The 27,967-nt window shown below is 40.7% G+C and overlaps 1 protein-coding gene across 1 annotated transcript in view; it reads left to right on the top strand.

Annotated features, from left to right (window-relative positions):
- ZFAND3 (zinc finger AN1-type containing 3) overlaps positions 1 to 27,967 on the top strand; it is a 245,042-nt gene that overhangs the window by 179,435 nt on the left and 37,640 nt on the right. The window contains exon 4 of the mRNA XM_058663680.1: positions 14,925 to 14,990. Within this exon, the coding sequence (XP_058519663.1) occupies positions 14,925 to 14,990 (66 nt within the window). The remainder of the gene's footprint in view (positions 1 to 14,924; positions 14,991 to 27,967) is intronic.

Raw genomic sequence — 27,967 nt, 5'->3', positions numbered from 1 at the left:
AGAGCTGATAAACTTTCAATGTCCATTTTTAAGAGTCTCATAACTTGTGAAAGGTTAGTTTCTGTAAAGATTTTTTCATGTACCTGTGAAATGTTTACTGTTAGTGATAATCAGATGAGATTCTGAAGCAGCATTATCACTGCAGTCTACCCTCCCCCTGTGCAAATATGAATTTTTTTAGTGTTCTTATTAAATTAAACGCACTGTATTCTGTGAAAGTAAAGGTCACAGTGAACAACTATACTTAATATAGCTTTAGGCCTATGCAAGTTGTCATATTGTTTTTATTTTATATAGATATAGGTAATGGATTACACTGTGCTCATTTTAAACTAAATGTAAGCTTTATTTATGATCAAAATATCTGGCTGAAAAGTACATTATGATAGGGCACCTATTTCAAGGTATAAGAAGTAGTTGTTTTAACCTTATATGAATATGTTTTATATTTGTGAACTTCTCTGAAAATTCAGAGCTGTCAGGAAAAGGCTATGTAACTTTTCACATTTTTTATTCATCATTTCCTGTTATTTCATAAACCATTCCACTTTTTGATTCATCAGTTTTACCCATCAAAATATGATTTTTTTAGGTTTAATAAAGCAATAGGATACTAACTTAATAAAGAATTCTTAAATTCTGGAGTAGCAGTATAACTACCATGTAATTCATATTATGCACTTGTTGCCAGCTATAGTAGCTGCCTTTCTCTCTCTCTCTCTCTCTCTCTCTCTCTCTCTCTCTTTTTTTAAAATAAAGATTTTGGCCATAGTGGCCAGAGCTGAGCTGATCTGAACCCAGGAGCCAGGAGCTTCTTCTGGGCCTTCCACATGGATGTAGAGTCCCAAGACTTTGGACCTTCCTCGCTGCTTTACCAAGCCATAGGCAGGGAATTGGATGGGAAACAGAGCAGCCAGGACATGAGCCAGTACCCATAATGGGATCCCGACAGTCTGTAAGGTGAGGATTTAGCCATTGAGCCATCTTGTTGAGCCCTCAAGTTCTTTCTCTTTTATTTATTTATTTATTTTTAAGAAAGTTATTTTTATTTGGAAGCCTGAGTTACAGAGACAAGGAGAGACAGAGAGAAATGGTGCATCCACTAGTTAACTCCTTAGACAGCCACAGTAGCAGGAATTGGACCATCTGAAGCCAGGAGCTAGGAACCAGAAGCTACTTCTTGGCTGCCACATATTGCCCAGCGAGCTACACCACAGTGACGTGATGGCCCTCCAAGTTTGTGTTTTTTCATTTTTTTTTTTTTAAGTCTGATAGGTGGTACAAACAGCCTCAATAGATGTAGGTTTTGTTTTTGCTTTCCTTTTCTTGTGTTGCTGCTTATGAAGATTATGTACAAGTCATTTTTTCTGAGAAATACATTGCAGTCTTGTTTAGTTATGCTGCAAGCCAAGGTTTGTGAGAATGCTCTTGGTAGCTGAATTACATCAAAAAAGAAAAACACCGATCAGTGCCAAGAGATGTTTCCTTTAATGTTACGAGAATCGTGCTTGTGTTGATGTTAAAATGCAAATGTAGATATATGAGTTGGGCCTTAGATAAGCCTGAAATTAGTCAAAACTGAACTCTAAATTGGAGAGGTGACAGCTTCTAATTTCATAGCCAAATTAAAAATGCTTTGTCAAAAGAGTAAAACAAATCTTGTCTAAAATTAGAGCTGATTTTGGTAGCTAGTAGGTATTTTGACCTCTCAAAAATGGTTTAATTTTGATCCCCAGGATGGGGAATGTCTTAGAATTTCACTGTTAGGGCCCGGCGACGGCGTGGCCCAGCAGCTAAAGTCCTCACCATGAACATTGCAGGATCCCATATGGGCACTGGTTCTAATCCCAGCAGCTCCACTTCCCATCCAGCTCCCTGCTTGTGGCCTGGGGAAAGCAGTGGAGGACGGCCCAAAGCCTTGGGACTCTGCATCCGCGTGGGAGACTTGGAAGAGGTTCCTGGTTCCCGGCTTCAGATCAGCGTAGCACCGGCTGTTATGCTCACTTGGGGAGTGAATCATCGGATGGAAGATCTTGCTCTCTGTCTCTCCTTCTCTCTGTATATCTGACTTTGCACTAAAAGTAAATAAATCTTTTTTAAAAAAAAGAATTTCACTGTTAGTTGCTATTGAACTTCATTCTGTATTGAAGAATTAGTGTGAATGTCAGAAACTTCATATATATGTGTATGTGTGTGTGTGTATATATATATATATACACACACACACACATTTGTATATGTATATATGGAGGGTTTTTTTTGTTAGGGCTTGGGGAAGGTTCATTCAAATGAGAGATCACATCTCAAAAAATCAAAATGAAAAATGGACACACTTGCCCAGAATTCTTTGAGTTCTTGTGAGATATGTTTTTACACTTTCTGTGTAAACAGCAAAATAGAATGACAGCGTTTAAAATTACAACTATAGAGTTTATTCCACCGTTGCCTGCCTTTACTTAATGAAATATTAGGTTTTGATTGAGAAAGGGGTGGGGGAAGCCTTTTAATCTTTCAGTCGGTCATGTAAGATAGTGTAAGATTGACACAGAAGGTTTGAGAACACATAGAAGTCCCTAAGTCCCATTTGGGGATCCATGAGGTCTTTCCTTGTCCTTTCCCTTTCCTTCTTTATTTCTTTTCAAAGATTTGTTAATTTTTATTGGAAAGGCAGATTTAGGGAGAGAAAGATCTTTCACCCAGTGGTTTACTTCTCAAGTGACCACAATGGCCAGGACTCCCACACCCACGTGGGTGAAGTGTCCCAAGGACTTGGGATATCGTTTACTGCTTTCACAGTACATTAGCAGGATACTGGACAGGAAGTGAAGCAGTCAGAACACAAACCAGCGGGCATATGGGATGCTGGCACTTGCAGAAAAGGATGAGTCAATGTTAATATGCAGTTATTTTGCTTAATTTTAATTCTGAATTTTAAATGAGATCACTACCAATATTTTAAATTTTCAATATCAGATAAATATCAGTAGAAATAATCTACATAAAACTTTTTAGTGTCCTAGCAATCTATAAGTGTGAAAGGATAATCCTAATACCAAGGTATATTCAAACTAACATGCTAAATTACCATGCTATATCACCTTGTAAATAGGAAATCAACTATACTTATTAATCATTTCCAACCTGGAAATGTACACACACACACAGATACATATATATATATATCCTTCCCTTAATTACTTTTGTTCTGGATAATTTTCATTTAGTAGTTAAACAGATTTTATACATCCTGTGTGCTAATTACGAAGACACAGAGGGTTACCCATGCCTTAAGGCCCACTTTGTTCAAGCTATTGCTGGATCTGCAGAGCACATATATTCCAAAATGTCCCCTGGATCCTGCAGGGTTCTCTCTACCCTCCTAAGGAGTATGTTAGTACTAGGAAGATGGAAGGAATTTAATTCAGTGGATTCCTAGTATTGTTTCCTGGAGGAGGTATTGGAGTTTTATCTCTTCTGAACACATAGATTAATAATAAGTAACATACCCATATACATGCATGCATGCACTGTGATATTTGCACAGCTGCCTAGCACTGTCATTATTTAAGAGAGTCAAGGTAGAGTGATCGTGAAAGGTATTGGAAAGCCATTTGTGAGCAAAATAAACTACTGAGTAACAAGACTTTTTAAAAAGCCAAGCACCGGCATCCCATAAAGACGCTGGTTTGTGTTCCAACTGCTCTGCTTCTGATCTGGCTCACTGCTTGTTGCCTGGGAAAGCAGCTGAGCCTTGGGACCATGTACCCACATGGGAGACAAAGAAGTTTCTGGCTTCAGATCAGCTAGCTTCAGCCATTTCGGCCATTTCGTCAGTGACCTGGCAAATGGAAGATCTGTCTGTCTGTCCTTCTCTTTATAAATTTGCCTTACCAATATAAATAACCCCCCCCTTTTTTTTCCCAAAAAAAGATTATTTATTTATTATTGGAAAGGCACAGTGAGAGATAGAGACAGGCAGGCATAGATTGAGCTGTTTCCCTCTGTTGATTCACTCCCCCAAATGGCCACAGCAGCGGAGGCTGAACCAGGCCAAAGCCATGTACCCAGTACTCCATCAAATGTCCATATGGGTGGCAGGGATGCAAGTACCTGAGTCATCACATTAGCAGGAAGCCGAATCACAACCAGAGTTGGGACTTGGTCCTCTGCAGTCCAAAATGGGATTTAGGCATCCCAAGGGGCAGCTTAACTCACTGCACCATCACACCCCTCCTACCAATAGCAGGTTCTGATCCACTTGAAAATTGTGTTCTCCTAAATGTCTTAATTTAGATCTATATGGTATGAGAGATTATACAATGCGTTAGGATTAGAACTTCTAAACTGGGAGGTTAGTAATTAGATTGTGTAACAAGCTTTGTAAATGGTTTAATTTCCAAGTTTTCATTTGGAGAAGTTGGAGGACTATTATCTGTCCTGAAGATATCCTGTAAACTTAGATCTCCATTCAGTTATATCTTCATGTATTCTTGTTTTTAATCAATAGTGCTTTTCAAGATCAATTATATAGACGAATTAGATGTGTCCTTTCTGATTAAAACATTTTGCGAATTGCAAGTTTAAGGTGAGATTCTGAGGTGGTTTTCTTTACTGAAGGAATAACTTGAAGATTTTCTCATACATTTTGATTTGTCCTTGGTAGTCATTCTTGTCACCTATTTACTGTTTTAAAACTGCATATGTGTATTGATGGCTCTAAATAGGGAATATTTTACTATGAATGGAATATTGGTTGTTTGAATTTTTTAAAAAAGATGTATTTTATATATATATATATATATTTTTTTTATTTTTGAGGGGGTGTGGGAAGGTAGAGTTAGAGTGAGGGGTGGGAGACAGAGAAACTCTTCCATCTACTACTAGTTCATTGCCTAAACAGATGCATCAGTCAGGGCTGGGGCAGTCCATCTGTGTGGGTAACAGGATTCCAAGTACTTGGGCCAGGTTCAGCTGCTTTCTCAGGCACATTACCAGGGAAAGAAAATGAAAATGAAGCAGCCAGGATTCCAACCCACATTCACATGAAGTGCCAGCTTTGCAGGCTGCAGCTTAATACTGTGTCATATTGTCAGCCCTGATTATTAGAATATTTCAAAGAGATAATTTACAAATTTTTTGATAATTTACAATCTTTTTTTTAAGATTTATTTTTATTTTATTACACTCAGATATACAGAGAGAAGGAGAGACAGAGAGGAAGATCTTCCGTCCGATGATTCACTCCCCAAGTGAGCCGCAACGGCCGGCGCGTGCCAATCCGAAGCCGGGAACCAGGAACCTCTTCCGGGTCTCCCATGTGGGTGCAGGGTCCCAAAGCATTGGGTCATCCTCTACTGCTTTCCCAGGCCACAAGCAGGGAGCTGGATGGGAAGTGGAGCTGCTGGGATTAGAACCAGTGCCCATATGGGATCCCGGGGCTTTCAAGGCGAGGACTTTAGCCACTAGGCCACTGTGCCGGGCCCTAATTTACAATCTTAACACGACTACATCAAGACTGCTTCAGTCTCTGTTGTGTTTTTTCTTAATAGCCTTATCAATAATCTCTTATGAAAAATGTTCTGAATCTTTAGAGAAATGATAAAATTACAATTCTTTTTTTATAATTTATTTATTTTTTTAATTATATTGTTGACAATCTTTACATAGTTAATTATGGTGAAAAGGTTCAGGGGTATAGGAAAATGGGCAAGACTGTTATGTCCATATTGTTTCCTTTTTGTATCTGAGGTAAAGGGGGATATTGAGGGAGAAGCCCCACCCAGTTTCCCACCCACCCCAAGCCCCGGATGTGGGGCATGCTCTGAGATCCTTGTTCAGATGTTTTTTGTTTTTTGGTTTTTTTGAAGATTTATTCATTTTATTAGAGCCAGATATACACAGAGGAGGAGAGACAGAGAGGAAGATCTTCCGTCCGATGATTCACTCCCCAAGTGAGCCGCAACGGGCCGGTACGGCCAATCCGAAGCCAGGAACCTGGAACCTTTTCCGGGTCTCCCACGCGGGTGCAGGGTCCCAATGCATTGGGCCATCCTCTACTGCTTTCCCAGGCCACAGGCAGGGAGCTGGATGGGAAGTGGAGCTGCTGGGATTAGAACCAGTGCCCATATGGGATCCCGGGGCTTTCAAGGCAAGGACTTTAGCCGCTGGGCCACGCCGCCGGGCCCTGTTCAAATGGTTTTAATAGTTCACCACTTATGAATCGCTGCCATTTTTGCCACTTCCAGCTTGGTGAGGTCGTTGAAGAATCCACTGATTGACATAGTCCATCATAGAGTCTTCATTTGCCCAGTATTTTGCTGCCAACATATAACTGAGGTGGTTGATTGAGTTGTTCTTTCTTTTGTCTTTTCTTGGTTAGGGTTCTGAGTCCAGCATTTTGGTTGGGGAGATCCCCACAGAAACTTTGAGGTATTCCCAGGCCAGATTGTTGTATGTTCTAGCAAGCACAGGGCCCGCCACAGTCCATCTCCACGATCAGCTGGTGGTTGCCATTGCTGGGTTGGTTCTGTGTTCAGTCCCAACTTCCGCTGGAACCATTGCGTGTTGCAGTCCAGTCTGGTTCTGCCCAGCACATACTTGGCCATCACATAAACCAGTAAGAGCTGTAGCCTAGTTGGAGTGACCCACAGTAATCCCACCAGGCCCGCCCCCTACCCTGGTTTGCCAGTATGTGTGGTAGACTAGTCCAGTCTGTCCCACATCCCATTTGGTTCTCATACTAGTCAATGGGTATTAAAGCTTAGTTCCATCTAACCAGCTCAACTATCCAGCCCTCATGGCTTTTGTTGAGTGCCTCTCTGTCTAGCCACCCCAGCCCCTGTCCTAGTTTTCATGCCCTCCCGTGGGAGTAGTAACCCAGGAAGGGGAACCCACTATTTCCCTCCCAGGTCTCTTTCTATCCCGGTTTATGCACTCTCCAGGTGGTTCTGTGGTTTGACTTGGCAGAATTAGTCCCCAGTGCCAGCTTCTGCCAGCCGATGCTGTGGCTAAGCCCAAACAACCCTCACCCACTCTAATTTATGCTTGCACCAGTAGGAATAATCAGCCCAGCCTGGGTTTTGCCTGATCTAGTCCACATGTGGCGCACAGGTGTTGTAGCCCTGCCTAGTCTGGCCTGTCACCATCCCAGCTCACGCTCTCCAGTGGGAATAGCTGTCTGGCGAGGGGACCAGCCCCTTAATCCCTCTGCCGGCTCCGCCCCCTCCCTTCCTGGCTCTCACCCATGCTGATTGGGAGCCTCAGTCACATCCAGTACAGGCAACCTCACCCTGGCATTCTGTATTGTGCACTTGTTTTGTTGTGACCGAACATGGCTCAACCCACACTGTTCTGGTGCTTGGATTTGCCAGTGGATGACATGAACTGATTCAGCCTGGTCTGCCCCCAACCCTTGCCAAATGTATGCCAGTGGGAAACTTTCCATGGCCTATTCTGGGCTGTTTCCTATCATGCTTCTTGCGCTTGCCTGCAGGGATTGTGTCCTGCCAGAGGAGTTGCCCAGGCTCCTCCATCAGAACCCCTCCCAATGCCAGATTTGCGCATGCCAGGGGATCCATGAGCCAGCCCTACTCAGTTTACCTCAGTTTACCTCCTCAGTGACTTTTCTTGGCTGGTGTTCAACCCCTTCTGGTTCTTGTTGTTGAGTGTTTCAGCCCAGCCATGGTTCATCCATACCCACAACATACAGCTCACACATGGCTCAGTAGGGGGTTGAGACTTAGCCTGGTCAGCACCACATCTATCCTGGTTCTCCAGGACACCAGACGGTGTTGGGGCCTGGCCTGGTGCATCCAAACCCAGTTCACATTAGTGACACAGGAGACTACAACTGTTTCCTAGTTAGAACGCAGCCCCCATTCCAGCCCACACGCTCCTTGGTGGGAACCTCAACCCAGTTATGGTGTCCCCTTAGCTCCCCAACCAGGCCCACTCCTAGCCACCGATCACACGCATGCCAGTGGCTACTCTGACTTAGCTAGGCCCAGTCCCTCATTTGTCCCGTCCTCCACCCCAGACCCTGTGGCTTAGCATCCCCGACTCACGCAGACCAGTAGGTGCAAGACCCCAGCTTGGCATGACCCGTGCTCCATCCTGGCTTCTAGTTTCGCTTGTGGGCTAAGGTTTGCTCAGTCCTGCCCAGTACATCCTGTTCCATTACCAATTTACCCATTAGTCAGCTGTTGGAGCTACTTTACCCAGCTTGTCCGACCCCCAGGTCTAGAGCACAGGTTCACCAGTGGGAGCTATGACTCGCTAGGGGAGTTTCCCAAGTTCCTCCACCTGATCCACTCCCAGACCCAATTCTCATACATGCCAATGTTCTGAATCTTTAGAGATATGATAAAATTACAATTCTTAAATCTGAGCAGGTTAGGTGCAATGTTGGCAGTATGGTTCAGTAGGTTAAACCCATCTGTGATAGCGTCATTCTGTATTGGAGTCCTGGCTGCTCCATTTTCTATCCAGCACCCTGTGAAAGTGCCCCAGAAAGCAACAGAATATGCCTGGGTTCGAATCACCCATGTGGTAGACCAGCATGGAGTTCCTGGTCGCTGGCTTCAGCCTTTTCCAGTGCAGACTGTTGTGACTTTTTGGGGATTGAACCAGTAGATGTAAGATCTCTGTATCTCTCCTTCTCTCTGTCCCTCTTTAATTTATGCACACACACTGTATATTTAAAAACTACACTCAAAACTGAGCCTGGAGAAGTGAGATGCTGCAAAGGTAAACAATGTACAATTATGTTAGAGTTGAATTGACAAGCTAGTTTAAAAAAGATGATGCATTTCTAATTAGCCCGTAGTGCCTTTCCTTGGAAATTAATTAGATACTGTTATGTAAATGTCATGTTAATTAAGGAGGAAAATTGAAGTGTTATAAATCTGCAAAAGGAATGGTTATTTTTGTGTATTAATGTTTTGCAGTTACCATTAAAGAGCTGATAGAAGATTTGTTTGATTATTGAGCTGCTGGCAATTTTTAGCTGACTGACTTCTTGACAGTCCATTTTTCCTAATTGATGTGTTTTAGCACATGATTTAACTGCAGCCAATGAGGGCTAGCAGAACCAGGAGCTAAAAATAACCAATTCTCATAGTTGTTTTCACAGAACTTACCGGTTAGATGGTTGATGTCTTGTAAAATTAAGGAAAAATCCTTATGTTTTCAGTGTCCAACAGGGTGCCTAGCCTAAGTATAACTTCCCTCTCCAAACCAGTGTATTTTCTACTTTCTCCCTTGAGCTAGTTTTCAAGGAGTGTGTGGAATTGACTGCTAGTTGAGTAGGTCAGGATTTTTTTTTTTAATGTGCTTGGTAAGAATGCTGAAAAATTTAGTTCCCTTACTTTACTAAAGAGCATTTATCATGATTGGTTCCAAGTTAGCTCTGAGTGTTTAATCTTGCTGTCAGTCTGGTTCTGAAGGCCTAGAAAATGCCACTTGAAGCAAGAAACCATAATGCTTAAATGACATTAAAATACCAATACTGGGCCTGGCATGGTAGCCTAGTGACTAAAATCTTGCCTTGACAGGCAGGATCCCATATGGATGCTGGTTTGTGTCCTGGCTGTTCCACTTCCCATCCAGCTCCCTGCCTTTGGCCTGGGAGGGCAATCGAGAATGGCCCAAAGCCTTGGGACCCTGCATCTGCGTGGGAGACCTGGAAGAGGCTCCTGGCTCCTGGCTCCTGGTCAGCTCAGTTCCAGCAGTTGCAGCCAGTTGGGGAGTGAACCAGTGGACAGAAGAGCTTCCTCTCTGTAGTTCCTCTCTGTAAATCTGCCTTTCTAACAAAAATAAATAAATCTTAAAAGAAAACCCACAAAACTTTATTTTTCTGTTACCGGTGATGTGGTACAATGGATTAAGTCATCACCTGGGATGCTGGCATCCTAGGCATCCTGTGTCAAACAGCAGTTAAAAATCGTTACTATTTTTCTGCTGATCTGAATACCTGCTTATGCACCTAGGAAAGTAGTAGAAGATGACCTACGTGCTTGGAGTACTGGCACCCACATGGGAGACTCTGAAGGAGTTCCCGGCTATTGGCTGCAGCCTGGTCCAGTCTTTTTCAGCCTCTTGAGGATTGGCTCAGTAGGTGGAAGATCTCTGTTTTCCTCTGTCACTCACCTTTCAAATAAATAAATCTTCAGAAAAAAAAAAAAGAATTTTCCAAACTCAGTTGCTGCTAATATAAAGTATAAGACAATGGTTTGGATTGCTAAATGCTTAGGAATGCATTTATTTTCCCAACCTAGTCCCACCCAGCAGACATTCCAGATTCAACCACAGCTTCCTCACCTTTCCCATTAGTTGCTAGGTCTCTTCTACACTGTTTGGAAAGAATGGGCAAAAATTGGAGCAGAGTTTATGGTAATTAATGGTGAAAAATGCCCTTGTTCAGACAGGCAATAGAAAATGTAGAAACCAAATGCCAATTTTATCGCTTTTGTGATGGTGACCTGATGCTGACCTTTAGTGTTTACCATCAACACTGCTACTTGCTGTAGCTACACAGGTCCTTTGTTAGATTTTTCTTGTTGTGGACAGAACCCTGAAGAACTTTCCCTTGAGTGGCCCTTAGTTTTCTATATTCATTTTAACAAAGTTAATTTGAAATTAATTGTATAAGGATAGATATTGTGATCTACTATGGTTACTCCTTGTATTTGATAGTTACAGGGGATTTCAGTTGGTGTAAAATATATGTGTGGTCCTCATATACTTCTGTTCTAGATCTTAAGTCATTTCGTAGGTTATACTTTGCCAGACCAACTTAATTCCAAGCCCTCTGTTTATAATATTGCCAAATTATCAAAGCAAAGCAGGGATATATTATCACTGCCAGTTACTCTTGCTGTCAATTTGTCTTGGCTCAACTATGGGTCTGTTTGTGCATTGGATTAGGTTGTTGGTTTAACGAGCTCTCTGGAGAACACTTTCATGATGATGTATGTTGAAATGTGCTGGTAGACTTAAAAGTTATTTGCATATTTGCCAAACCTATAGAAATTCATTCACCAGAAATTCTTTTAAAAATAAACTCTCAGCCAACAGGTAAGGTTAAAATTCTGTTGTTTTAAAATAAACTGTGATATTTTAAAATAGAACATTAATTCATGAGTTTTAGCTCCATTTCTTTAGTTTAGATTGTCTGTCTCTTTTGTAATTTTACTGGATGGATTATTTTATGTCCTATTAAAATATATTCTGGTAGTAAGTGACTGTTAGTGACTTTTGCCCTCTGTGTAGCTCATTGTGTTGTGGAAATTCAGTGATTCTAGGCAAAGAAAATGTTATCAGAGACTGTAGCTAACTGGTCTGCTGTATTTACATTGTATTCAGCTAGTTTGGAATGTACCGTCATGTTTTTCTATGTCCATGCCAACCAATTGGGTGAAAGTTTTCTAAAGCAGGGCATTGGATCCTGTATTTTAAGTTTGATGCCCAGAATTTTCTTGTGTTGAAAGTATTCTAATATTTCAGTGATTGTTAGTGTGTGTGTGTGTGTGTGTGTGTGTGTGTTTAAACCTCAGACTGTGCATGACATTTGAGTACTTTGTCCTGTCTAGTATAGGCTGAACATCTGGAATTCAGAAATCCAAAAACTGAAATGCTGTAAAATATGTGACTCTTGGAGCATTGACATGATGCTATAGGTGGAAAATTCCATGTATAAACTCACTTGAGAATCTCAGACAAAATGCAAACACTGCAGAAGTATTGTGTAAAACTACCTTCAGACTGTGTGTTTTAAATTTATGTAAAACATGAATGAATTTCTTGTTTATATTTTAACCCTAGTCCCATGATATCTTACTCTGTATATGCAAGATACTCCAAAATCCAAGACATTTCTGGTCCCCAAGTATTTTGGATAAAAGGATATTTGGTGTATATTTTTCTGTATGTTATGCATCAAGAAAAAAGGGTGTTTTTTTTTTGGAAATGTGCATTACTCTCCTGATTGAATCCAACAGCCTGTAGTTTTCATTTAGACGTGAACAGGGTGAAGCACCCACTGTTAACATATTCATAACCCAGAGTAGGCTGTGTTGTGTGTTCTCAGTCTTGGGATCATGAATTCTTGTGGAAGAGGAAATTAGCTGTATTATAAAGCTTTAATGCTTATAATGTGCTAATGTAACAGGTGATCAATTAAACCCTTTGACTTGCCAGCAATTTTACTATTCTTTTTCTTTTTCTTTTTTTATTTTTTTGTTAAACCAAAAACTATTCTATCCAGCATTACTCAGCAAGTGGGGAGGACTTGAAGGATTTAAATTTAGTTTTCTATAACATAATAACAACCTATTTTTTTCCCCCAGAAATGAATGAAAATGCTTTAGTTAACAAAAATTAAGAAAAAAAAAACTCTTAGGAAAGCAGAGGTTAAAGCATTTTAAGAAGTTAACTAAAGCAAGTTAGATACAGTTTGTGTTAGGTACGAAATAGGCTTATGATCTCTTCATGTTGCCTGTTTGGAAGGCACAGTTGCCCATTTGGACCCTTGGGATTTTAATGTATTAAGCATTCTTTGGTGAATATTATACTCAATTGAGGTACTCTGTGTCCTTTCTGACTTTATAAACTCTTCAGTTTATTCTTGCCTCATTGTCAGATTCTTGCATTTTTAGGTAATCATGGCCAATGATGAATATCCCTGTTCCGGACAACATACAGTACTTATTGCCTGGTCCATCTCTTTGGCACTTGATCATTTTCCATCCAGCTTATTAACTGTTGTCTTCTATTGTTTTTTATTTATGTACTTTGATTTTGCCTTCCTAATAATAATACGGTAAACTCCCTGACCATGAGGTTTACCCATGGTGGCACATACCAGGTGTTTGCTGAGTGTTCTTTGAAGTAAACAGTGCCCTTACTTCATTTTTTCTCACTATTATTATTTTTTAGATCTTTTATTTATTGTTGTTGTTATTACCATTTTATGATACAGTTCCATAGGCCCCTGGGATTTCCCCTATCCCCCCCAACTCCCCTCCCCCCGAGTGACCCTATATGGTTACTATAATATAGTTCTTCATACACAGTCATATGTCCATTATTGTGGGCATGGACAATGGCAGAGTCCATCTTCCTATTGTCATAGTAAACAGTTTCATTGGGAGACTATCTTTAGTCTGGAAGTAGAGATGCATACTGCATTGTATCCTTACTTCTGGATATGTGAGAATACAATGCAGTATCCTCCATTTCACAGTTACTGTACATTCTTTTAAATGAAAAGCCACAATAGAAAATCAACAACAGGAAGAAAAATCGAAATTTACAATGCCGTGAAGTTAAATCACATGTTACTAGATATGAGAGTCTGCATTACACAGCTACTATACACCCCCTTAAATGAAAAGCCACAAAACAAAATCAACAACAGAAAATAAAAAGAAATTAACACTGTCACTTTTTCCTCCCTTTTTAAGTTTTCCTTTTGTGTTGTCTTAAACCCACTAAAGTTGATGCTGCTGTGACCTTAGCATAGGAAGTAGGCTGATGGCCCACTTTGAGGATGGGATCTTCAAACCCCTACCCTCAGGGAACATGTCTCAGTGTTCTTTCATTTTTCCTCCCATTTCGATGAGTAACTTCAGTACTACTGAGTATTGTCATAAGTTACATACATCTTTACTGTGTGACCATGTTTCCCCCTTGCTTGTCGGTCACTTAGTGAGTCTTTTCAAAATAAATGTGTTATTTTTGTCTGTGTCTGCTGTTCCTTTATCACTGTTTCATCACCACTGCCCCATAAAGGCACATCAAGAACCATTGGCCTTCATATTTGCATGATAACTTCCTATTTAAAACTATTTGAAAAATAGGTCACAATTAATAAGGAATATTTAGCATGCATTAATAAAAATATCCTAATGTGTTGTTAGTTTTAACTATGTAGAATGAAACTATTACTTTTTAGGCCTTTATTCACTGCGTAGTTGTATCTCTTGTCTACCTAGGCCTGTATATCAGATCCAGGGCCCACCTGATCCCATGAAGACTCTTTTCATCTCATATCCTTGTTTGTATAATGAAACCTTTATCATCTAAGCTTTCTTCATCTACTAAAATGATCTTTATTCTTTCTTTGTTAATTAGCTTACCCTTCTTTAGGGATTCTCTCTCTCCCTGTAAATAAGGCTAGTTGTGCAATAAACTAAAAGGTACAGTGACTACTAAGATCAGGTGGGGAGTACTCCTGCCTAGTGCTGTGTGGAAGAACTCATTTTCCTGAACATAAGGATCATTTCTTCTCATCTGGAGTTGAATTGTAATTAAAGTTTTATTTTTTACATTCTTATCCTTATCTGAGACTTGACTTTTTTTTAAGGTTTATTTTTATTGCAAAGTCAAATATATATAGAGAGAGGAGGAGAGACAAAGAGAAATATCTTTCATCCAATGATTCACTCCCCAAGTGACCGCAACAGCCGATGCTGCGCTGATCTGGAGCCAGGAGCCCCTTCTGGGTCTCCCACACGGGTGCAGGGTCCCAAGGCCTTGGGATGTCCTCAACTGCTTTCCCAGGCCACAAGCAGGGAGCTGGATGGGAAGCAGGGCTGCTCGGATTAGAACTGGTGCCCATATGGGATCCCGGCTTGTTTCAAGGCGAGGACTTTAGCAGCTAGCCATGATGTCAGGTCCAAGACTTGACTTTTATTTTTCCCTGCAAAGTAAAATGTAGATAGATTGTAGATCTCTGTAGACTTGATTGCTGAACTCAAGGGTCGTCCTTAGAATTAACCTCCACTCCTTCCACCATCTTCTTTGCTATTGCTTCTTGTAAATGTTTGCAAAAGTTGATCCTTTTTCAGTTTCTCTGTGTTCAAGAATGCATTTAGGGACGTGGAGCAGTTATATCCTGACTGATGTGCCTGCTTTTCTGTTTTTAGGTGGGCCATGCACAGACACAGCTCATGTCTCGTTAATCACACCAACCAAAAGATCCTGTGGTACAGGTATGTATATCATTGTTAAATGAATTCATCCTTATCAGAACTCTTCACAGAAATGAATGATTGGTTCTGACTTGCTCTGTTGTCAGGGTAGTCTCTTAATTTCCCCCATCAATTGTGACACCCTCTGTTGTGTACACAGTGGTGGGAATGGAATGTTAGCAGAGGTCAGAGTAATGTTCTTGGGTCACGTTGACTGAGTTAATACTGGTAGCTAGATCCCAGAAGGTAGACATCACATTACCTGCTTCCTGTTATCTGAAGAATGCTGTTAAGACATGAAACATACAAAACGTAATTTGTAGCCTGTGGCAAGTTCGTTTAACTCTTGGATCTACTGAAAAAATAGTTGTTTAAATAATGGACAGAAAATGAAAGGAGTTTTGGAATAGAAAATTTGTGTTCCATTTTCTCTATTATAGTATCTCCATAGTTTGGGGGAAATTATTTTTTCTAATTTGTCTTAAAGCTGTCAGATACACTGAAATTACTGTTTTTAGATGCATAGACTCCCCAAAACATCTTTGTGCATCTGTGACATTTTTATTAAACAATGGAATCATGAATTTTGTGGTTCTCTAAAGAGCAGTCATAATGCCTATTGCTCCCGTAGCCTATAGCTTAATTTATTTTAAATAATATTTGCCTTTTCAATAATGCTGCCTGCTATTTAAAATATCTCAGGATTATATTTGGAAGAGTCAGAATAATTATATTGCTTTTCTAAAGGTCACAAAATATTTTTCATAATTTAACTTTCTCTTTTGAGTGTCCAACAGAAATAGCACAAAACATCCAGCCTTTACCAAAATTTCAGTTTCTTTAAATGCTCACAGTTTGGTGTTAGCCTCCTCCCTCCCCTATTTTTTTAAAAAGATGTAATTATTTTAATTGGAAAGACAGATTTAAATAGAGGATATGCAGAAAGAAAGCTCTGCCTGCTGGTTTTCTTCCCAAATGGCTGCAACAGCCAGAGCTTAGCCGATCAGGAGCCAGGAGCTCCTTCTGAATTTCCCTTGTGGGTGCAGGGTCCCAAGGCTTTTGGCCATCTTCTGTGGCTTTCCCAGGCCACAGGCAGGGAGCTAGAAGGGAAGTGGAGCAGGCAGGACACACACCAGCACCATACGAAATGCTGGCATGTACAATGTGAGGATTTAGCTACTGAGCCAACACGCCAGGCCCTGGTGTAAAACCTTAAACAAACCTGTCTTTGTATAGTTTTGGGGTACATCCAGACATTAAACTTTGAAGAACTTTCCTTTTTCCCATGATTTGCTTTCAGGCAGGAGTGTCTGAAATAGATCTGGCATGTTCCTGTGCCTATTCTGCCTATTCCACTAGGTATCTTGGATTCATCTAACTGAAATAGAACTGTGCCTTGAAGACAGACTGTCCGGATTAGCCAGTGGGCAACTGGAGCGCCTGCTGCCTTCCCTCTTTAGCCAGAAGCTTGGAAACATTCAAAGTTCTTTGATCAAGTCAAACACTTTAATACCCAGCATACTCCAGCCTTTCTTCTTTCCCTCTAATGCCAACCTTCAGAGAAAGAAACTACTCCCAGCATGCCTTCCCAACCTTGAGCCTGTTGGGTCATCTCGAGAGGTTTGGGAGACTGCTGCTTAGCCTAACACTGAAACTAACAGGAGCCTCTTCTGAGTAACATACACTGTGCCTGTCTTCTAGGTGGATTGCTGCCATGTTAGTGTTTCCAAGAATAGTGGGGACATTTACTGTGTACTTACCACATTGCCAGGCACCATTAATTGTTGTTTCTATACATGCTCACTTGCTCTTCAGATTTTTTTTTTAAAGTTTAGCATTATTTCTTCTTTACAGATAAAAGAAAAAAAAAATGACACTCAAAAAGTAACAAATATTTACTGAGGCAGTGTTGCTAGAAGGAAATGAAGCCACAGCTTAAACCAAGATGGTTCCACTTGGGAACCCCTGCTGTTTTCCACTACAAACTGTGTGTTTTTCAAATTGTGTAGTAGTTGTCTCTTCTTTCAGATAGACAATGGCAAAGCATTGTTGTTGGTGGAATTTGGGAAAAGCAAAATACAGATTTGGAAATTGAACATTCAGTGAAGTTATTTTAAAAATTAAGTTTTAGAATTTTATTTTATTTCTGATCCTTGCTTAGCCACTGAAAAATATAACTAACATCTCAACATTTGTCCTGTAAAATAAAATGAATAATCTGTTACTTTGGTGTAAAAAAATAGCTACATAAAGCTCATGGTAATTGATAGCTACTGTTGTAAAAATTCTGTATACACAGTGGGCACTCACTAAATGGTGCTGATAAACACAACAGCTATTTTACATGGAAGGAAGAAGAGAATGCCAGCTCTCATTGACATGACTGCTTTCATTAGTTGATTCTGTGTTGCATATCAGTATCATAGTAGGAACTGAGAGTGATTTTGTAAGTGTCTGTTAGTGAAAACATAAGAGAGACATCAATTTTTTCAGTCTTATATTCCATTTAGGTGGCTAAGTACCTCTTAACCAGGAGAATATTGAGAATTTCTGATTTGGAAGGAACTTATAGCAACATGGGCAGATTATCACATGTAAAATGAAGAGAAACTGAGATTTTTTTTTTTATTAAGTTCTGCCTACTGTCCTTTAAAAACAAAATAAACCAAAAAAACCCTAAGTTTTCAAAAAACAGTCTATAATGCTGGGTTACTCCCCAACTGGCTGAAATGGCTGGAGCTGAGCCAATCTGAAGCCAGGAGCTTCTTCCAGGTCTCCCACATAGGTGCAGAGGCCCAAGGCATTGGGCCATTCTCTGCTGCCTTTCCAGGCCATAAACAAAGAGCTGGAAAGGAAGTGAAGCAGCCAGGACACATGGGATGCTGGTGCTAGCAGGTAAAGGATTAGCTCACTGTACCACCTCCAACCTATCTTGTGTTTCTTTTCAAAAATGCTGTCTTTGCCAATAAGGTTCTTGATTAACCAGAATGCTTCAACCCTAAATTCTGGCCATGATTCTAGAGCATAAAGCTTCCTGATTTTGATAGGAAATGAAATTATGTCCTTTGAAAATTTCAAGTTGTCTGCCTTTGTCTCCAGATTTCTTTCTGTCTTGCAGTCAGCAGTTTGCTCATGATAGGGATGTTGATTATCATTCTTTTGAATAACCAACTGTTATTGTCACATTGCTGGAATATTCCTTGTAGTCTGTATGTTTAGATTCTTTCAGAACAGGATTCATGGCTGTAACACATGTTTTGAGGTAACTCTAATCATGAAGGGCACTCCTACAGATCTCCCATATGGATCCTAGTTGGGCCTTCAAGCATAGATGTCCGGTAAATAATTTCCTTATATTTGTGTCATGGCAACTACAGAGTGAAGCCCTTCATTAGATTCTACCAACTGCCTCAGAGCCATGTCAAACTGAAAGCGGCTTTGAACATAAAGCTATGTGTTAGGAGAAGAATACCTAGGCCAGAATAAAGTCTTTGTTTATGTCAGTGGCCTCTGAAGGAGGGTGTTGAATGTATGGTCTGTGAGGTGTGGGAAGAAAATAGGAAAAAAATTCTTTATCCTTTTAAAATTTCTATTCTGTAAATTAATTTCATTATTTATGTCACACATACACAGAGTGTAAGGATAACAAATATGTATATTAAAGGCACATGGCCAGATATTTTTGTGCAGTAAATACAGGTTGTTTATTTCTTGTAATACTTGGAAAATTTTATCTCAATATGAGCATTAGATCATTACCAGTGAGTTTGTAAGTAAGGACCTGGGTGGTGGTTTAATTGATCTCTATTTATATTTCAGGTAACAACTATTTGTAGCAGGTAGTTATTGGAATTTAGAGGGTTGGAACGTGGTATAAACTAGTTTGTCTACATCCATCAAAAAGAGAAGAACTCTTTTTAAGAAATTGCTTTGTGATAACTGGGTGTAGAAAGCAGATTGCAGAAAGTAGATGTGAATGAAAAATCAGTTTGGCTTTTGTGAGTCAGTTAGGGAAGATTTTTTTCTTTCAATGGTGGCTTTTAGCCACATAGAACTGTTAACAGTTAAACTCGATGTGATCTTCAGATAGAAAGAAAAAGTCATTTTGAAGTTTAAGCAGGGGAAAAAAATAGTGAAGGATCTGTGATTTTCCTTGTTCATCCTGCTCTGCCCCTCTTACAGCACTGAGATGTGTGTGGTCAGAGAAGAGTTGAAAACAGCTGCCAAGTCCCAGGTTATAAAGTGAGAGTTAAAGCATATCACACCTTCAGATTGCTAGAGAGAGTTTGCATTTTTTTTTTTTAAGAGCTCCGAATGTTTTCCACATATTCCTTTGTTAACTCTCACAGCATTCCTGCCAAGAATGAGTCGTTTTCTTTGGTAAAGCAGTTTCCCTTTTGTACTTCATGTTTTCTAACCATCAAGTTATACCTTAAAACACTATAATCTGTGGTTGCCTCTGTTACACAATTTTATTTGGGAATGCAGTATTTAAAGTGCCTTTTGGAAAAGGAAGAAAGTTTGCTGCCTTTTATTAGAATTTCTAATTTTAAAACAATGTATGTGGCCTCTGGGTAATGTTTATTGCAGAGATACAGTAAAAGAAATGATACTTTGTATTGCATTTATTTTGGAGTTTGCTATTGATGAAGCTTTAACTTTAAGGCACAGGTGGAACCAACAGGATTCTTGAACAATGATTAGCCCACAGACTATTCATCTGGGCTGGTTCCTCTGCTGAGTGGCAGGGTTGGCACCATGCAAGCAGGTCTTAGTCCTAGGTTGAATAAATGAAGGGGTCAGACATTGAAACATATGGGACAAAACTGGAATTGGTCTTTCCATAGTTGACTTTCATATGAATTTATTTTTGTCTTTTAATTTTATAGTTCCTTTAATTCTGAAGTTAAAATAAGAAAAATATCCATAGACAAATTTCCATGTTTGACCAATCCTGGTCAGCAGACTTTATTCATTTTTACTCTTCTTGCAGCCAAAATGCCGAGTAGATAAAGCTCACCTGTGAGACTTGAAAAGTGTGACTAAAAAAATACTATGTGTATGTTAAGAAATGTAATCATAATTAGTAGAGTGACAAGTAAAATATCCATTTGCGGGGCCATAAGGTAACTAGCGTTGCCTGAGATTAAAGCAGATAGGAAAAGAAATTATCCCATTAAAAATCAAGGCAGTTTTCCAGAAAGTGTCTTCCTTCCACTCTATGAAAAACATGTTAATTGGTTTTAACTGTATATCCCTTTCTGCCTCCCCCAACCCTGCTTTCTATCTCTACTTTTCTCGTCTCTCTTTGCCCTCGACTTCCTCTTTCATCCATTCATTCCTTCATTCCTGAAAGCATATTATTATCTTTTTGGGTCACTTGTTTTGTTTTTTGTGTGATGAACAGTGACATAAACTGGTATGATCTTGTATTATTCATTGCCTGCCACCATCACACACACACATTTTCTGGACGAACTTCTCTTGGGCAACCTGCTGGTGATATACTGTTTGTTCTTACAAAGATGAGAAAAGAAACTGCTTTGACCTGGGAGTGGAGTGAAGATTGATGTGCTAAACACTTTGCACGTCACTGTTCAGAAGTCCATTAAAGAGGTCTGTTTTGTTGTTGTTACGTTACCAAGAGCTTTCTATATGGTCTTTAAAAATGATTCAGAAGCTGAAGGGTGGTGTTAAATCAGAAGTGGCTCTGCAAGTTTTAGAAATGTGTACCTACTTGTGTTTTTATCTCCAGATAGAGTTGATATTCATGGAAACATTTCAACTGGTACGTCTAATCCAAGAGTTGACTCAGTGACTACAATATATATTGGTCAGCATCTTACATTGTAGAAGGATTTCTCTGTGGCGTTGCAATGGAAAGTGGCTTTGGGTCTGAGTTACCTCTGTAGTTCACTTTTTTCTTTGTTTTTGGTTAGTTTTTCAGGTATAGCTTTTCCCTCAGGTCTGCAGTTATCAGCATTTGAGACAGAAAATAAGAAATTTGACCTACTTACATAATATGCAAATTACTATTAGGAGAATATTAGGGAAGATACAAACCTTTCATTTTTATTAGCATTTAATGTAACCATGGAAGAAAGATCAAAACAGTAAATCTGTCGTGGCAAGGAAAAAAATTACTGATAAAATGTTTTAGCGCACGCACTCATCATTTTTGTTCCAGAAGGAGTTCATCTGATTGTTAAAGTGGGAGACAAAATGAAGTCCAGGTATTTGACATGACTGCAGGGAATTTCCCCAGATGAAAAGGTGCCATCTTTGGCTGCAGATTAGTAGTAGTTCTCAGTAAAATTACCATGATATGTCAAAGTGGCTGTTCACCTGTTTTTTGGCAACTGGGTTGATGATTAGGGAGGAAAATGGCTTACTAAATGTTTTTTCTTGAGGTTCTTCTATTTTTCTGTAACTTCAATCAGTCTGTCTCCGATATTAGGTTATTAAAGAATAGAATGTGGTTATAGGCACTGTAAATAACAGCAGGTGCTTAATTGTTCACCTTAGTGAGATTTCTGTCCCATTGCCCTGAGTTGCTATGTTTATGCTGCATGCTTGGCATGTAATGTATAAGTTTTTTGTGCTTGATGTCAGGGACTTGTTTGAGAGGTCTTGTTTAGTTCTTACTCAGAAGAAGCACGGGTAAGATGACTTATCAAGCTGAAGTGCCAGTCTCATCAGAATGAATTTTTACACTATGAAAATAAAAATGTCCTCTTGTATGAAAAGGAAAGGTAAGCACGATGTGGTTTGTTGGTGTATTAGAAATATGTACCTAGGCTTTGGGACTGAGCTTCTTGTACACATGCTTCATGCAGATTTATTTCGGTTGGATCCGTGGATGCAGTTAGACTGCCTCTCCCCACCCCCCACTTTTCTGCTCATTTATTTTATCATCGCCTGCACTCTGACCAAGGAGAAAGAGTCCTGAACTTCTATTAATTAGCTGTTCTATTACTCCACTGGGGCAAAAATGCCTGAGCCAACACTATTAAGAAGAATATCAAGGGAATTTAATACCCCTCTTCTCCTTTGGAACTTTGGGATGGGGGTAGGGGACAGTTAGTTGGAAGAGTATGCTTTTTTAGGTACTGCTCCATAGTGTGTGTTAGAGGGCAATGTGTTAGAAAAGTAGGGTTTCCAGAAAGAACATGATAGAGCAGCCACAAAGCTGCATTATAAATCATCTGAGCCTTGAAATGATACTCCCCATTAAAGAGCCTTTTTTTTTTTTTTCCATTGCCCTACTCAGTTCCTGGCTGGTACTAATAGAACAGCGCATCCAGCAAGGCTGTAAATAAAAGTTATTACCTAATAGGTGGGTGCCGAAGTGGAACGGACAGAGCTGAGGCATGGAGGCCTTATTACTGCTCATCAGCAATTATAAACAGGATAAAGTGTCTGGGACTTGCGCTGATGCAGCGAGGGCTAATAGAGGCTGGTGATGACACTGAGCCATGATAGGATGATGTATGCTGATGGGTTTTTACTGCCTCATCTTACTGCTTGCTTCTGAGACAAGTTGTGTTATCTGTTTTCTTGCTTGCTCATCTGTCTAAAGAGAGATGATCCCATTGCTTCTCCTGCCAGCAGGAGGACTGGCTTTTATTCCTCCTACCTGTGTCTGCTTGCAAGCCACCCGCTTCATGAATGGTCTTCACAAATATTTCATAATCATGGCCTGTTAAAGACATGTTCTTATTGTATTGCTTGCTGTCATGGTGGTAGATCACGCCTTCAGCAGTGGTTGCTTATGTAGAATATAGGACCAGCTGAGAGACTGGTTAGTCAGCTAGTTCAGCATTTACTATAAGACCTTGGAATATAGTTCTGTAGAAGGTTCTGTAGGAGCGTGCAAGAGTGATAAACATGCATTCATGCATCTTGCCTGTGAGAGTGTTTGCCTTAAAGTAATAATAATAAAGTACAAAAACAAATACAGCGACTTTCAGCTTTATGGAAGAGCAAGAAACACAAAACTTAGGAATGATAGAGTATGCCAGTCACTAGGAGCAAATATAATACTGGTGTGCTCACTCTCTTCTGTGTAATTCTCTCCCTAGTGAAATACACAGAATTTAGTTCCTTAGGGTCACTAGGAGTGAGAAAAGGACGTACAGAGAAAAGTCTTAGTAGTAGGACTTTGTGTGGTACTGAATGGAGAACCTCAAAATGTGACTTGACATGTTTTCCTAAACATTTATTCATTTGAAAGGCAGTTATAGAGGAGATAAGAGTGGGAGTGAGAGATCCTCCATCCACTGGGTCACTCCCCAAATAGCCACAACAGTCAGATAGACCAGTCCTAAACCAGGAGCCAGGAGTTCTATGTGGGTGCAAGGCCTCCAGCACTGGGACCATCCTCCACTGTTTTGCCAGATACATTAGTAGGGAGCTGAATTGAAAGTGGAGCAGTCAGGACTTGAAGCAGCACCTGTATGGATACCATGTCAACAGGACAGCATTGCTCTCTTCACCACAGCGCCAGCCTCTTAGTAAGTACACATAAGCACCTCGTGTTGCAAAAACTGAGACACACCTCTATGCAACTTTGAGGGCTTAGCTTCTCCTTATTGTGGTAATGAGAACTTTCAGGTAAAAGAAATATGCAGCAAAGCCACAGAGGGTTGCTTTGGAAGAGGGGCTTATCAGTTTGCCCCAGGAGTTTATGAGCATTTATAGTAATTCAGCTGTTTATTACTGTGTCTTTAAAAGAATATACTACTGTATGAATAACCTTCAAAGCTAACCTATCAGGGGAGACTCCTTGCTGTGGCGAACGTACACTTTTCTTTGATGCCTTAGTACCTCAATTTGAAGAAGCCTAGAATATGAAAATCCCCATGCTAGAAGGGGGATAAAGTGATATAATTAATGATTTAGGAGGGTCATACTCCGTAAAATGCTTTGCCATTGGCTAATGTAAATATATTTTCCATTTTGCCTACAAAGTAATGTTTGACTTGGAAAAACAGTAATTCCTGCTTAGTTAGTCACGAGGTAGAATTCAGTGGATGGTAGCCAGTGGGATAGAAAAAGAGACGAATTGGGGGAAACTGTTTTAAAAGAATATTGGAACGGCTTGATATAATGGCTAAATTGGCTAACCCTCCCCTTGCAAGTTCGGATCTCCCATATGGGCATTATTCATATCCTGGCTATTCCACTTTCCATCCGGCTTCCTGCTTGGAAACCGTTAGAAAATGACCCAAAGCCCTGGGACCCTGCATTCACATGGGAGACTCAGAGGAAGCTTGAGGGTCAGGCTTCACATTGGCTCTAGCTCCAGCTGTTGAAGTTATTTGGGAAGTGAACCAGCAGATGAAGATATTTTTCTCTGTCCCTCCTTCTCTCTGTAAATCAGACTTTTCAAATAAAAGTAAATAAATATTTTTTTAAATGGACAAGATTTGACAGTTAATTAGAGTAGGCCACAGAAGGAAGGAAGAATATAAATCTCGGGGACTCAGTGAAGAAAGACAACATGTGGTCAGGGAAGGATTTGGGAAGGAAAACTAATTGGAAGTCTAAATACAATCCCATTTGGGAAGTTATCGGTCTAGAAGCTGTGCACGTGGGTAAAAGAATGAGTACAGCAGAAATAAGGGGACTGAGGGAAGGGAACAATAAACTAGTGTGTTAAGGAAAGCAAGAAAAGGAGACCGATGTCTGTTGGGTTTGTGAAAGATGAGTGAGAAGAGGAGGGACCAGGAAACACAAGGCCTACGGAGTGCTGTTCTTTATAGCTAGTGAAAGTCTACCAGGTGGGAAACTAGTGAGGCTCTCGATAGATAATAAAGAAGTAAAGAAACTTGACAGAGAGATTGATCATGGAGTTGGGCTGTACTGTTTTTAAAAATTGGTTTGGATAGAGGAAGAGACGGGCCCAAGCATTTCTTGATGTGAAAGTGGTTGTCATCGGGAGATATTTTACTGATGAAAACGGTCCTAGGAAGAGGGAGGGCAGGAGGAAGGAAGGAAATAAAATACGTTAAAGGAGAAACAGAAGATGGATACAAACAATACTCATTAATGGCAGAAACCTAGAAATGTTTTTTCCAAGAGCATGAGGAGCTCAGCCTCTGTCTTAAATGTTTGACAGGCGGAGCATCAGAGAGGGAAGGAGAAAGAGAAAAAATGAGTGAATCCATCTTCTATTTGCTGGCTCAGTCCACAGATGACTAAAACAACCAGTTCTGGACTGGAGTCATGGACTCCCTCTGGGTCTTCCTCACACGGACAGTGTCCTGGCTACCCAAGGCATCAGCTGCTGCATTAGCTAAAAGCTGCATTAGCTGAAAGCTGGATTGAAGATGGAGCCAGGACTTGAACCCAAGAACTCTTAATTTGTGATTTGGGCATCTCAAGCCATGTCTTAACCTCTTGCCAAATGCCTACACTTACATGTCTTTTCTTTTATGTTAATTTTATTTGGTGTCTGTATATTAAAGAGTTGCATAGTAGAGGTATTAACTAATAAAACAAATCCTAAAGAAATTGAGAGCTTGATGTTGGACATTCAAATTCAGAAGAACAATTTGTGATAGACTATAGAAACCACTTTGCCTGTGTGACCCATTCAGTTTCTTTTTTTTTTTTTTTAATTTCTCATTCCTTTTCTTTTTTTTAATGTTTTTTTTTTTTTTAATTACAAAGTCAGATATACAGAGAGGAGGAGAGACAGAGAGGAAGATCTTCCGTCCAATGACTCACTCCCCAAGTGACCACAATGGCCGGTGCTGCGCCAATCCAAAGCCAGGAACCAGGAACTTCCTCCAGGTCTCCCACGCGGGTGCAGGGTCCCAAAGCTTTGGGCTGTCCTCAACTGCTTTCCCAGGCCACAAGCAGGGAGCTGGATGGGAAGTGGAGCTGCCAGGACTAGAACCGGTGTTCATATGGGATCCCGGTGCTTTCAAGGTGAGGACTTTAGCCACTAGGCCATGCCGCTGGGCCCCCCATTCAGTTTCTTTAGAGAAAGACTGTCCAGTTCTGTGCCAGGTCCATGTGGACTGGCTGCCAAGGGTGGGGGGTTCAGTCTAGTAGAGTTGTACAAGGGCACTTTCAGTGGAGTCCTTGCTCTCTGCCCTGCTTCTCATTCGGCTTTTCTTCATTCCTGCTGCTTCTGAAACAGCCTCTTAAACGTTTCCTTATATACCAAGGCTTGTAGCCACCAGGTTTCAGTCTCAGCTTGCTCCAGTTTACTGGTAACAACTTCAGAAACCTCTTATTTATTGGTTACATTAAAAATATTTTTACAAGCAATATTTTTATTAGAGAATGTTCATCTTTTGGTTTTTGAGAGTTGTTTATTTATTAGAAAGTTAGGATTACAGAAAGGAGAGACAGAGAAATCTTCATCTGGTGGTTTACTTCCCAAATGGCCACAAACACTGGGGCTGGACCAGGCTCCAGTGAGGCGCTTCTGGGTCTCCCATCTGGGCGGCAGTTGCATAGGTGCTTGGACCATTTTCCAGTCCTTTCCTAGCCGTATTAACAAGGGAGCCAGATTGAACGTAGAGCAACTGGACTCAAATTTGCACTAATGTGGGATGTCTGCATCACAGGCAGAGGATTACCCCATCCACCATGCTACAACACTAACCCCTCTTGACATTTTTGTTCTTATATTTTAGTTGGGTCAGGACTGTGATTTTTTTTTTTCTTCAATGGTTGATAAAGGAAAGGGTTGCCTCTTTTGAATGATTTTGTTCTTCAGAAATTTAAGGGTGAAAATGAACACAGGATATTGCTGCCAGTTCTAAAGGGAAGTAGGTTAGAGAGGTGGTAGTTGGGCATGTGGGCCCTAGAGAAAATGAAAGTGAAAAGTGCCCTTGTACAACTGTACTAGACTGAACCCCCCACCCTTGGCAGCCGGTCCACTGGACCTAGGAAGAATATGTGGGTTCATATTCCAGTGCCCTGTCATTGTTTAGCCTCTCTGTAAGCCTTGATGTGTATGAAAGGTGCATGAAGAGAAGAGGAAAGGGTATAGAGGAAAGTAAGAACTTGTCCAGGTAGTGTGGCTAGAAGAAGATGGGACATTGGAGAAGGCAGACATAGAAAGGAGGTAGTCTACACAGTTAGGGAAGGAAGGAGGACCGCTGGGGACCCAGTGTTGGAAAGGGGGTGAGCTGAGAGTGATGGGACACCCTAAAGCCCTTTACAAGAAAAGTTGGTTATTAGAATGGGGAAAATCAAGTGTTTGGGTTTTTTTTTTTAAAAAGATTTTATTATTATTGGAAAGCCGGATATACAGAGAGGAGGAGAGACAGAAGAGGAAGATCTTCCATCCGATGTTTCACTCCCCAAGTGAGCACAACGGCCGGTGCAGTGCCGATCCGAAGCCGGGAACCAGGAACCTCTTCCGGGTCTCCCACGTGGGTGCAGGGTCCCAAAGCTTTGGGCTGTCCTCGACTGCTTTCCCAGGCCACAAGCAGGGAGGTGGATGGGAAGTGTAGCTGCCGGGATTAGAACTGGCGCCCATATGGGATCCCAGGGCTTTCAAGGCGAGGACTTTAGCCTCTAGGTCACGCCACTGGGCCTGTGTTTGGGTTTTTTGTTTGTCTCCCCCACCCCTCTGTCTTGGGCCTTTGCCAGAAAAGTTAAGTTTTTCTGTACATAGACAGAAGTTAATTTTTTTTTTTTTAAGATTTATTTTCATTTGAAAGGCAGAGTCAGAGAAAGAAGAAGGGAAAGAGAGGGAAAGAAATATTTGATCTCCTGATCAACTCCCAAGTGGCTGTAACCGTCAGAGCTGGATTGGTCTAAAGCCAGTAGGCGGAGCTGCTTCCAGATCTCCCACATGGGTGCAGAGGTCTGAGTACTTGGGTCATCTTCCGCTACTACCCATGGCTTACTTTGCAGGAAGCTGGATCATAAGTGGAGTAGCTAGGACTCCGGCTGGCACCCATAATGGGATGTTGCCCCTGTAGGTGAAGGCTTAGTCTCCTGCACCACTGCACGAGCTCCAAAATTAACGC

The sequence above is a fragment of the Ochotona princeps genome, chromosome 1, assembly GCF_030435755.1.
Source record: "Ochotona princeps isolate mOchPri1 chromosome 1, mOchPri1.hap1, whole genome shotgun sequence".
NCBI classification, from domain to species: domain Eukaryota; kingdom Metazoa; phylum Chordata; class Mammalia; order Lagomorpha; family Ochotonidae; genus Ochotona; species Ochotona princeps.
This window is presented reverse-complemented; position numbering and strand designations above follow the sequence as displayed.